We start from the raw sequence: 13,127 nt of genomic DNA, 5'->3' as shown, positions 1-13,127 counted from the left end.
ATACATTGTGAAACATTTGCCTGTGCAACATACTAGGCTGGTAGGGAGACAGGGACATTAAGCGATCAGCATTTAAACAACATCACGTTGTATTAAATCATTATAGTCTATAAATTGTGCATATACTGTAGGCTGTGACTTACTTAGAATGAAATACAAATTAAACAAAAAATGCCTTATTAGGCTCAGTCTTTGAATTCATGTTTAGAAATATAGTTTGGCCAGAGTCTGTGGCTTCAGGCTCATGCGATGGTGCCTGGAGAGCAGGCCAGCAGCAGAGAATATCCTCTCCTCACTTGGAGAGCCACTGAGGATGCTAAAACCCTTTTGGACACTCTTGCCAGGCTGGGCAGGGATGCAGTTTTTTCTTTTCTATAGGAAGGCCTGAAGGTTTTTAGGCAAAATAACCTCATCAAAATGGAAAGCTCCTTGAAAGTTGCAATATGCCAGGCCTATTGGGCAGAGACTTTTAAGTGATCCGATTTTTGTTTATAAATACTTTTCTACTTTTTTGACACACTTAATGAGCTATCTACCTCATTCCTTTCTTTTAGCATTTGCACATAGTAAGTACACCACCATGCTTTTGGGTTATGTGTCTTTGCAGATTCCACAATGATTCTTTAGTTGTGGACACTACATCACCTCTCATGCTCTTGGTCCTCCTCATCTTTGTAAGTCACCTTGATTTTGCACCTGTGTGTTTTATCAGACTGGACCAAAAATATATGTCCGTGGACGTGATTTTCCATTCCATATTGCCATTTTACTTTGACTGCATGGGAATGGATAAGTGAAATATTTTGTACCCCTGCCTTTAACATAGTTGGCACTGCTTATCATAGGACAGCATTAGCACTCACCTAAAATGCCCATTTGCCTGGCCCGGCTGATCAGCCTCCTCCTCGTCTTTCATCTGCCCTCCACTCGGCTCTATTCGCCCACACCATTTACATGAATTATTTCATTAGGCAGCAGGACAAGAAATAAGATTAAAAAAGAGAGACAAAAGAGAGGGGACACGACAGTGAAACGGCCCTGGAGGATAATACCAGACCTCTCAGGCTTCTGACAGCCCAATTTCCTCTCTTTCACATCACAGGACCGGAGAAAGCAGCCAGGGGGCCCTGCTGGCGTTAATCAGGGGCCCCTCTCTCTTCCACTTTAGTCTTTGATGAGACTGCCATAAAGAGGGAAACACTGATCCATCTCTCTGTCTCTGTCTCTCTGTCCCCCTCTCTCTCGCTCTCTTCTTTCTTTCTTTCTTTCTTTCTTTCTTTCTTTCTTTCTTTCTCTCTTTCTTTCTTTCTTTCTTTCTCTTTCTTTCTTTCTTTCTCTACGCAGAGTGCAGTCCGAAGTCCACCATAGTGCAGGGGGTGTATGGTGCAGCAGGATGCTGGAGCGGAGTCACGGGTCACTGGGACTGATCAGACCATGGCTGAACCCCAGTCCCAGCCACATGATCACAGGTCCTGGTTAAACTAGCTCCAGTTAAGGAATGGTAGAGTTATTGTTTGTATTAGTGCAACAGTGGAGGTAGAGATTGTGTAATGTCTATGTAAAGAAATACATTTTGGTAGCCAGCATTGTATTATATTTCAGTATTAACTGATGATGGCTCTTGCCAGTATTTCAAACTGTTTCACTCAACCTTTACTGATGTTGCATACTGTGTACGCATATACTATATCCAAGTTATCTGACAAAGGCAAAAAGTTGATCAAATTTGACTGAGAAACTTTAATGAAATGTGAGTAGAGCCTGTGAAGGTTTTCTACAGTAACCTGAGTGAGAATGTGTTATGAAACTTACCTCATACTGTGAGGTGTACAGTGCTTTAGCAATCGCAATTTCAATACAGACCCCTTTTTTTTAATCAAAGATGAAGAATTCCCCTTCTTAGAAGAGAACTCACCCCGTTCAATAGCCTTCCCTGGCTTCTTAATCAAGCCTGTGGAACTGTGTGAGCTGCAACAATGTTTTACTAGGAGACTGACAGGAGTTGTATGACTCATGTTGGATTTAGGTACAGTGGATTGCAGGCTCTACACACAACAAGAGGTGGAGGACAATATTGTATATAGACGATGGTAGTTTATTTTTTAGAGTCAACATCGAGCTGTTCAGGTATTAACAGGCCGGCCATAAGTGAGTCAGTAAAGACGGCTATATTTTCAGGACACATTTAGATCGAGCTACAACAACAACCCAGGTGGTAGCAGAGAGCAATTAACTTATTTTCTGCACTGTGTTTTCTGTGTAATTACTAAAGCGCCGCGCTGCAATGGAGATCGATGGCTGACTGACGGGCGGAGGGAGGGGAGTCTGTGGGGAAATATGGAGAGCAAACTTCCTCCCTAAGCACAGCTACCTTCCTACACCACCGCCCGCACTGAGCCACCCTGCACAACATACCAAATGGCACAGCAACGTTTCCCCCCACTCACAAAGCAGCCTAGCTACCAGCTGAAGAAAGGCACTAGGTGTGGTGGCTGCTATGAAAGGCTTTGCTCTAGGAACGTCACTCTGGGCTGAAGGCAGGCAGGCAGCTCGTAACACAAGAGAATGGGTTAGTGTCAGTCTGCAGGGAGGAATGACGGTGGTAAATATTCACCGGCATCAATTCAACATAAATATTACAGTGAAACGAGAGGTGGCAGACATCGTGAGGATATACAGTCTTTTCAGACCTGCTGAAACGGCATAACGCAGCTGAGGTTTCAGGTTTAGAGTAAATATGAATACCTAAACAAAGGCTGGATGCCAGTCCCAGTTTATTAAACTGGTTTGATGTGTGTCTCAGGAGGGGGCGAGGCTGCTGTGTAATAGCAAAGGTCCTGGTGACCGGCTGACCGTAGATCTGGTGTCAGCCAAATACAGAGGAGCAATCAATACCTGACTCATTTCTACCTCTCACACACAGTCACATACACACACACACACACATTTCCTCTCTCTCCGCAGGGGGACTTGAAAGAAGAGAGAGGGTGTGAGACAAGTGGTTGTCTTGTAAGCGATGGAGCGATACGATGGTTGACAGACAGGTTGAAGCCAGGTCAATGTGTGGACAAGCCTGAGGCTCCCTGTGACTGACCCGATCAATGACACAGGAAGGAAGGGCTTTCTACCCTAAGCTCAAAAGCAACAACTAAACGCCATTCAAAAATCTCCAGTGTCATACCTGGAGAAAAGCTTTAACTTTCAATTTGGCTTTTCAAACTGGATCTTGGCTAATCATTGTGGTTAGATTTGTGCTCAAAGTACATGTTTGTAGATCACGAAATGCAAATAACTGATTCTGTGGAAAGCTTTTCCATTTATCCTCACGTATCTTCACTGTAAAAAATAAAATAATTGATATTTCGTCTTTGTGTTTCGTAATTTTCCTTCAATTCACAAGAGGATAAATGTATCTCACAGGAGAAAGCATACGAGCGAGCGAAAAACTATATATCACGGTCGCAAGGCATATAAACTAAGAGGTTATCGAGCAAACAACGCAATTATCACAACACAGGTTGCAATGGCTTTTTTCTGGCTTCCACTGCTACTTCCTCTCTTGTGTATCCAAAAGATACTAACTCATAACGCAGTTTCCTTGTTTCAACTTTCATGGTTTTACATTAAACTGGACCTTCAAATAAAGCTAGCTGACCCAGATTGGAGTGTGCAGTTGGTCATATGAAAATATCCCATAGCTGTAAGCAATTTAGAGAAATGTTACAAATTAGTAATTGACCCATTTTCATCAACATTGCAGCAGCCATCTCCCCACCAGTGAAAATGCATAAAACAGATGTGAGGATCAGCACATGTCCAACCAGGTAACTAAACTCAGCAAAAAAAGAAACGTCCTCTCACTGTCAACTGCGTTTATTTTCAGCAAACTTAAATATTTGTACGAACATAACAAGATTCAACAACTGAGACATAAGCTGAACAAGTTCCACAGACATTGGACTAACAGAAATGGAATAATGTGTCCTTGAACAAAGGGGGGGTCAAAATCAAAAGTAACAGTCAGTATCTGGTGTGGCCACCAGCTGCATTAAGTACTGCAGTGCATCTCCTCCTCATGGACTACACCAGATTTGCCAGTTCTTGCTGTGAGATGTTACCCCAGTCTTCCACCAAGGCACCTGCAAGTTCCCAGACATTTCTGGGGGGAATGGCCCTAGCCCTCACCCTCCGATCCAACAGGTCCCAGACGTGCTCAATGGGACTGAGATCTGGGCTCTTCGCTGGCCATGGCAGAACACTGACATTTCTGTCTTGCAGGAAATCACGCACAGAACAAGAAGTATGGCTGGTGGCATTGTCATGCTGGAGGGTCATGTCAGGATGAGCCTGCAGGAAGGGTACCACATGAGGGAAGAGGATGTCTTCCCTGTAACGCACATTGTTGAGATTACCTGCAATGATAACAAGCTCAGTCCGAGGATGCTGTGACACACTGCCCCAGACCATGACGGATCCTCCACCTCCAAATCGATCCCGCTCCGGAGTACAGGCCTCGGTGCAACGCTCATTCCTTCAACGATAAACGCGAATCCGACCACCACCCCTGCTGAGACAAAACCGCGACTCGTCAGTGAAGAGCACTTTTTGCCAGTCCTGTCTGGTCCAGCGACGGTGGGTTTGTGCCCAGAGGCGACGTTGTTGCCGGTGATGTCTGGTGAGGCCCTGCCTTACAATTGGCCTACAAGCCCTCAGTCCAGCCTCTCTCAGCCTATTGCGGACAGTCTGAGCACTGATTGAGGGATTGTGCGTTCCTGGTGTAACTCGGGCAGTTGTTGTTGCCATCCTGTACCTGTCCCGCAGGTGTGATGTTCGGATGTACCGATCCTGTGCAGGTGTTGTTACATGTGGCCTGCCACTGCGAGGACAATCAGCTGTCTGTCCTGTCTCCCTGTAGCGCTGTCTTAGGTGTCTCACAGTACGGACATTGCAATTTATTGCCCTGGCCACATCTGCAGTCCTCATGCCTCATTGCAGCATGCCTAAGGCACATTCACGCAGATGAGCAGGGATCCTGGGCATCTTTCTTTTTGTGTTTTTCAGAGTCAGTAGAAAGGCCTCTATAGTGTCCTAAGTTTTCATAACTGTGACCTTAATTGCCTACCGTCTGTAAGCTGTTAGTGTCTTAACGACCGTTCCGCAGGTGCATGTTCATTAACTGTTTATGGTTCATTGAACAAGCATGGGAAACAGTGTTTAAACCCTTTACAATGAAGATCTGTGAAGTTATTTGGATTTTTATGAATTATCCTTGAAAGACAGGGTTCTGAAAAAGGGACGTTTCTTTTTTTGCGGAGTTTATAATGAAGGGCAAAAAATTCTAAAATGAAATTAAAACTTCTAACATTACACTATAATGTCTGTGATGAAGACAAACATCTCTCTTTCTCCTTTGTTTGGTCTGAGCAGATCAGATGGATAACATAAGCAGCGTTTGCTGCTGAGGCTAACAAGCAGGCGGCTCCTGAGTGCTGGAGACAAACGTGCTGCTCATAGTGAAAATCAATAGAGGTCCTTCGATTCTCACCCTTCAGTCCAGGGTGGATGGGAGAAACCGTGGGAGATGGGAGTATGGCTGAGAGGCGCATCAGTGTCCTTAACTGTCTACCAATGTCAAGAAGAACTGAGTGGGCCTAAAGCCAGAACCATACTGAGCCTGAGATCTCTACACACAGCAGGGTCATACACTGTACTGTAGGCATTGGAAACAATTGCTTGTTATACACACGGGCACACACACACACGCAACAAAACAACATCCACAGAATACACACACGCACACAGCTTAAGCAGCTAATAGTCCTAAAAACAGAATGGAAAAGAAGCTTAACATCACTGTCAAATTAGGTTGAAATAGCATTGTGCTCTAAAAATGAACATTTCATGCCAGCAGATTAGTCTGTGTAAAGTAACATGATTTTCTCGCCTCCTAAGGGTTTTAGTATGTAAGTTAAATATTTAGAGGGTAGGCTGTGTCAGCATAATGTTAAACTGGTTTCATTAATGAAAACATCACATCAGTGAGTAGGACGTTGCCAAGTCTGTGTTTATACTGTATGGTCAAAAATCATCCTATGATATTTGCAAACAGGGTGTTTAATATCTGCGGGTTTTCCACTTATAGTAGCATCCAGGGCGGTCCTGGCCGTTCTGCCGCCCTAAATACGTATTTTGCAGATGTTGAAGGTAGGTTCAATTTAGGTTCTGAATACTTACAGTATTTTCTGGATGTTGAAATCAGGTTAATTTTCAGTTCTGAATGAAATTTGAAAATACGTACAGTACCAGTCAAAAGTTTGGACACACCTACTCATTCCAGGATTTTTCTTTATTTTTACTATTTTCTACATCGTATAATAATAGTGAAGACATCAAAACTGCTTGTAATAAATGTACGGATATAAACTTGAAACATGGGATGAAACTAGGGGACAGTAGTTGTGAGTAACCTGATTGTCCATTTTACTTTGACCTGTCCTGTTGTTTGTTAACATGTCAGCAAGTTTTACTTTGACCTGTCCTGTTGTTTGTTAACATGTCAGCAAATTTTACTTTGACCTGTCCTGTTGTTTGTTAACATGTCAGCACATTTTATTACGACCTGTCCTGTTGTTTGTTAACATGTCAGCACATTTTATTTTGACCTGTCCTGTTGTTTGTTAACATGTCAGCACATTTTATTTTGACCTGTCCTGTTGTTTGTTAACATGTCAGCACATTTTACTTTGACCTGTCCTGTTGTTTGTTAACATGTCAGCACATTTTACTTTGACCTGTCCTGTTGTTTGTTAACATGTCAGCACATTTTATTTTGACCTGTCCTGTTGTTTGTTAACATGTCAGCACATTTTACTTTGACCTGTCCTGTTGTTTGTTAACATGTCAGCACATTTTATTTTGACCTGTCCTGTTGTTTGTTAACATGTCAGCACATTTTATTTTGACCTGTCCTGTTGTTTGTTGACATGTCAGCACATTTTACTTTGACCTGTCCTGTTGTTTGTTAACATGTCAGCACATTTTATTTTGACCTGTCCTGTTGTTTGTTAACATGTCAGCACATTTTATTTTGACCTGTCCTGTTGTTTGTTGACATGTCAGCACATTTTATTTTGACCTGTACTGTTGTTTGTTTACATGTCAGCACATTTTACTTTGACCTGTCCTGTTGTTTGTTAACATGTCAGCACATTTTATTTTGACCTGTCCTGTTGTTTGTTAACATGTCAGCACATTTTACTTTGACCTGTCCTGTTGTTTGTTAACATGTCAGCACATTTTACTTTGACCTGTCCTGTTGTTTGTTAACATGTCAGCACATTTTATTATGACCTGTCCTGTTGTTTGTTAACATGTCAGCACATTTTACTTTGACCTGTCCTGTTGTTTGTTAACATGTCAGCACATTTTACTTTGACCTGTCCTGTTGTTTGTTAACATGTCAGCACATTTTACTTTGACCTGTCCTGTTGTTTGTTAACATGTCAGCACATTTTATTTTGACCTGTCCTGTTGTTTGTTAACCTGTCAGCACATTTTACTTTGACCTGTCCTGTTGTTTGTTAACATGCCAGCACATTTTATTTTGACCTGTCCTGTTGTTTGTTAACATGTCAGCACATTTTATTTTGATTGGGAGCAATTGCGGTTAGGCTATTTGATGGGAGAAACCTGCATGATGTAAAAAGTTTCCGTCTCATTACATTGTATCTCCAGCCTGTAGGCTACAGAAAAGGCCACACACTTTCTACCATATCCTATATCTGCTACATGATTTATGTTAGATCATTTTTTTTGACAAAATGTTGGTGGGGCGCCGCAGCGATGCGTCTCTCCAACAGCACCCTGGAGAGGCGCGCTGGGAATGGACAAGATACATATTTTGTGTCCCGGCCTATGACAAAGTGGGCACTGCTTATCACAGGGTGTCATAAGCGCTCACCTATAAAGCCCATATGCCATTGGTTGAGAGAAATTGACATTTTTTGGGGGCAGAATTATGGGAGGTTTTATGTGTTTTTGGAGGTGCGTGTTGGTCAGTTTAGCTCAGATCATGCCGCCCTTGTCAATCTGCTGCCACAGGCGGCCACCGAATCCTGCCTAATGAGCGGGCCGGTCCTGGTAGCATCCTCTATGTGTTATTTTCATTCTGGTGGAAATCAGTGTAAAAGCAGAGGCTATCTTTGATGGATTCATGTAGGATTAGTTGATTAATGGTATTTGAGACATCAGCAGTGCAGTGAGGATTTGAATAATATCCACTTTAAGACTAAAGGCCTTAGTCTTATTGGAAGCATACAAATGAAGGCAATGTTATGGGAGCAAAGAAGTGGGAGTGTTTTCACACAAACTGCTACAGCGCATGTGGCAATTATCTCTTTCTATGCAGCTTGTAGCTGCCACTACACAGCCTTCCCTCTGACACATCAACTCCCTCTCATCTTCTAAAAACCATGTCCTCCTCCTCAGGAGGAGCAGAGCAACAATGTGGGGAAACAAGCCATCGTTAGCTTACACAGAATTAGATACATGCAGCCCTGTCACAGCCAGAGTGATCTGGCACAATATGGGCTATTTAGACGGATAGTATTCATCCTCGCAAATGCCTTCTCACATACTTAAACACACACATGCGTGTACATGAACACACACACACACACACATCAATGGGTAATGTAAGTGTACTGTGCTGTGTAGGTTACCTGTAATGTCGTGTGTCTCTGAGAACTCTGTTGCTGGGTATTCTCTCACTCTCTCTCTGGTTGAAGGCATACAGTTTGTACGGGTCCTGTCCTGGTTTCCATCGCCTGGCGTTAAGGTAGTTCTTCTCTTCAAACTCTTCCAGGAGGTCGTCCCATTCTGCCTCCGAGATCTGAAACATAAAAACATTCAACTCATCACACAAACACTGTAGAAACTCAACAACTTGCTGGGGTAGAATTCACTTTCAAACATCCAATAAAACCCCAGTTTCCAACTGTGGAAGTTGTGCTGTAAGCTCATGTGCCGGTTTTTGGCTTGTTATGATATTAAATTAAGTCTACACTGTCATAAATATAACAATTGATGGCAGCATTTTGGCAAGTCCCCATCCTCGCAATAACTCCTCAACATAACGACGACAATTCGACAACCATGGAGAGAAACAGGCAGACGATGCACACACACCTCTGCATTTGCTGGTGCAGAATCTGGAGGGCGTATCAATTATAGTCTAATAAAAACAGCCTATTTTGTGAAGCGGCAGCAGCTTGAAATCACCCATAAACCGGAGCCTCATATTTCCTGTTATCATTTTCTTTTCTTTTTTTTGCTGATGTTCCAGATTCGGCAGCTCCAGCCATTAGGGCTGAAGGTAGCCAGAGGTCCATGTTCCACTCAGCCTGGATGATGCTGGTGATTAACAAGCTAGCAGGTTGCTAGTTTCTCCCAATTACAGTTTGAATGGAGTCTACTGATAAATCCCCAGCACAGGCTCACAAACCCACGCACGCACGCAAACACACAAACACTTATCCTACTGCAAGCCCAGAGTAGAGGCAGGCAGGCAGCAGGGGAGGGCTCTGGGTGAAGCTGTCATGTCCCCCATGGCCTGGGGTAACAAAAGGCAGCCGACTTTGTGACTGAAGGCTTACAAGGCTCATGAATCACTGCCTGCTGATGCTGAGTGATTAAATCTGATTTCCATGCAATGCAGCGCAGGGGTAATTGTTGGTCATTGAGAGGATAATACAGCCTACTAATATGTTCCCTGGCTTAGGGCTTTTTGCATCAATGCACCAGAAACTTAATCCACCTTCAGGAAGAACCTGCTGGAGGTCGTGGCAAGGAGTTGGCTCTCTGTTTTGCATACAAAACGCAGCAAATTCAATTTAATCTTTTTAAGCAGAATGACATAGCCTAGAGTCCTCAGGCAAAACTCAGGGGAGATGCAGGTAGCCTGAGGGAGCCATTCCAGAATTCCATCTTCTATTTCATGGTGCTTTTGTTTGTGGCCTATACACCTGGAACGGAGAATCTGCTCAAGGTCCTGTGGATTCATTATATTTACCAGCCGTCTCAATGCCTCTTCCCATTACACAAACAGACATTAAATAAATGACCTCCAGAAACCGGAATCATGTAATAACGTCAAAACACAGCATTATCTTATTGAACACTACAAAACAACTAAGGATCCCATTACTTTCCCTGACATGACTGCTTCCATTTAAATCACAATGGGAAGGGCAGTATTAATTTCATACACAGGTGATGAAATGGTGATGCTATTTATTGCTTGCTCGTAAGAAGGATCATTTCACGAGACAAAGCCATTGAGGAGACGATGCAGTAGATAGAAGGTGATGGGGTTCTAACCTAAATGAGGCGATACAAGCACAAGGGCACTTGGCAATGACCACAGAGCCATAGGGGGGCAGCTCACATCAGCTCCTCTGTCGTAACTGGCCGAGCCCATTATTCTCAGAGGACACTGCTGGCCTGTGACTGTGAGAGGAGACTGAGAAGAGAGGGAGAGAGGGAGAGAACAGGAAAGAGAAGGGTAGGAAACAAAGGAGAGGAGGAGAGAGAACAGGGGAAAGGCTAGGGTAAACAAGTTGGGAGATAAGTGGGGCATCCTACCCACATTAGGAGGACAGTAAATGTGTCGTTAGGGTCTTTAAAGCCGGCTATCTGTCCGTCCGTGTGGTGGGTCAATTCCCTCGTTAGCATGCTGTCGATATCTTTCAAGGCCTTGTCAGTCTGGCGGGAGATGTCATGCTCTGCCACTTTACAAGACTCACAACAGCATTCTACAAGCCTGTAATAGAGGTGGATAATTGCAGATGTCTGCTTTCTGCATTAGTTAGACCAAATGGCTGGGGGGCGCAACCTGACAAAATACAAGATAATATATTTTCATTAAGGTATATCTTTCTGTTATATATTTCCCATAATAAAAGTTGATGTAGTAAAAGGGGGTTATGTGTACAGAATATTTGAGGATGAAATCTGTTTTCTTCATTTAATGATCTCTACAGAATGAAGTTATCTGAATGTAGACAAATTCAACTCCCCAAAAAGCTTGAGAACAACATTGACACGTCACCAATGAATGTTTTGCCTTCAGAGGTTTTCTCAGAGTTACAATGGTTGACAGCTGAATCCACAGAGGGAATGCTAAACTGGTGCTCACCTATTCACATCTCCAGCAGTGTCAATCTCACCCCATGATGCCACCCACCAATCTGGGAAAAGTGGTTGTGTTTTATTGGCCCAGGCAGCAAACAGAATTCAATTCTAATTGGACAACACAGACAATCTGCCTGCAAATCGATCTGTCACAACAAAGTTGAGCAGCTTGAGCAAATTCCAACAGTCCCTAGCAGCCGACCAAGGATCCATTTCTCAAGAAAGAACCGGGCGAGTCTCAAGATTGGAATTCCCCCGGGCTGCCAGGCAAGGCAAGGCCTCCAGAAATACCCCTGTCTTTGGTGCAGTCATCATCCTGCCTTCGCCTCTCCTCTGTTGTTGAGGCAGGAGCGAGGCAGGCAGCTCAGCCACCAGAGAGCCAGGTTTCATGTGGAGGATACTGCAGCCTAATTGGATGTGATGCCTTGGTGGAGGGAGAGAGGGAGGAAGGGAGTGAGGGAAGGAGGGAACAAGTGAGACAGAGCAGCGCAACATTTCAACCTCCAGCAGTTAGCGGGCTCGCCTGGCTCCCTCCTCAGACAGAGATGTGTGTCCTAATGAGTTGTGGATGACAGAGGGAGCTGTAATGGGATCCTAGCCCCCCCCCCCCCACCCTCAACCCCTCCCTGTGTCTGGGTATGTGTGTTTGTGTATGTCAGTCCTATTTCTACACCCCTGAACTCCACCGCAATACTTCTTACCCAACAGAGATAACTAAAGGAAAACTATAACAGGGGGAATCTCTTCATAGTCTGTCTATATAGTCTTGGTGGTACGATAGGAGGTGCACATCCGTATAGCTCCAGTATCAAAGCTATGCAGTAATAATTGCACAGCCTCCTGTGACTCACAGTCAGGTAATGAGATGAACGCTAGCAGATCATTTACAGATCTCTGTCTGGCTCGTCTTATCTCAGATGTGATGTTCAGGACTGCACAGCGCACAGCACGTTCGCACGCACACGCACACACACATTATTAGGAGTCCACGTGGTGGTATTATTTAGTGCTGGGGGTCATAGCTCATAAACCAGCGGATGATAAAGTACAAATGAGAGCCAAGGCCGAGCTGACAGCCCAGACACCAATAACATTAAGAGGGCGTGGAGAGTCCAGCACAATAACGCGCATCCTGTCTGGTTGATTTATCCCTGAGACCTAGAGGCTCATTCATCATCCTACTGGTCACATTTGGACTAATGCCTCAGCCCTTTACACCACTATCATCATAATGTGTCATCTCTATTTTTTACTGTTGCGTCTCCGATGTCATCAGAGAGATAGAGATATCGAAGTTCCTGGGCATGGTGCATGGTGGGTAAATTATAGATGTGTGTCTGGTCCACTGCAGGAATAGTTTCCACCTGCCCCAGGTACCACAGAAACAGTCAGTGATTATGGCGGGCAGAGGCAGCCCTGACCTATAGAATGTTAACACATCCTCTGGCTGATGACAGCCCATTCCTTTTTCAACTTTCAGGGTTAGCACAATGTGCAGAGGTGATTGCTTAGGGAGGGAAAATTCCCCTCTGTGATGCATTCTCCTCCCTGCATTGGAGGGTAAATAGAGAAATACAGAGACTAGGAGTATGGACAGAAATGTTAATCGCAAGACAAAATACAATTCATTGGATGTTTCATACAGTCGGTGTCACCTGAAAGACTCATCTGCATCTGGGATTTATACAGTGTGGACCAAAGTAATCCTCCTTCTCATAGTCATTGGCTTCATCCCTGCCATTTGTCGAGGGCCACATTGATTCAAGGTGGAAAAGCAGCATACATAGAAATAGTATCATTGCATCATCATCATTCATTTTTCAAATCGGTTTTACTTAGTTTGACTTGTTTTTCTGCTTTCCTGAGCTAGTGCTTATTTAGCTTGGTTTCTGCTCAACATTGCAGAGCAGGGCTGTGTCAATATTGGTGACAGGACT

General features: G+C 43.9%; 1 protein-coding gene across 1 annotated transcript in view; it reads right to left on the bottom strand.

The window, feature by feature from the left end:
- The window catches only part of galnt14 (UDP-N-acetyl-alpha-D-galactosamine:polypeptide N-acetylgalactosaminyltransferase 14 (GalNAc-T14)), a 115,941-nt gene that overhangs the window by 90,882 nt on the left and 11,932 nt on the right, over positions 1-13,127 (bottom strand). Inside the window, exon 2 of the mRNA XM_029733656.1 lies at positions 8,721-8,890. Coding sequence (XP_029589516.1) covers positions 8,721-8,890 — 170 coding nt within the window. The remainder of the gene's footprint in view (positions 1-8,720; positions 8,891-13,127) is intronic.

Source organism: Salmo trutta, chromosome 35 (genome assembly GCF_901001165.1).
Source record: "Salmo trutta chromosome 35, fSalTru1.1, whole genome shotgun sequence".
NCBI classification, from domain to species: Eukaryota; Metazoa; Chordata; class Actinopteri; order Salmoniformes; family Salmonidae; genus Salmo; species Salmo trutta.
This window is presented reverse-complemented; position numbering and strand designations above follow the sequence as displayed.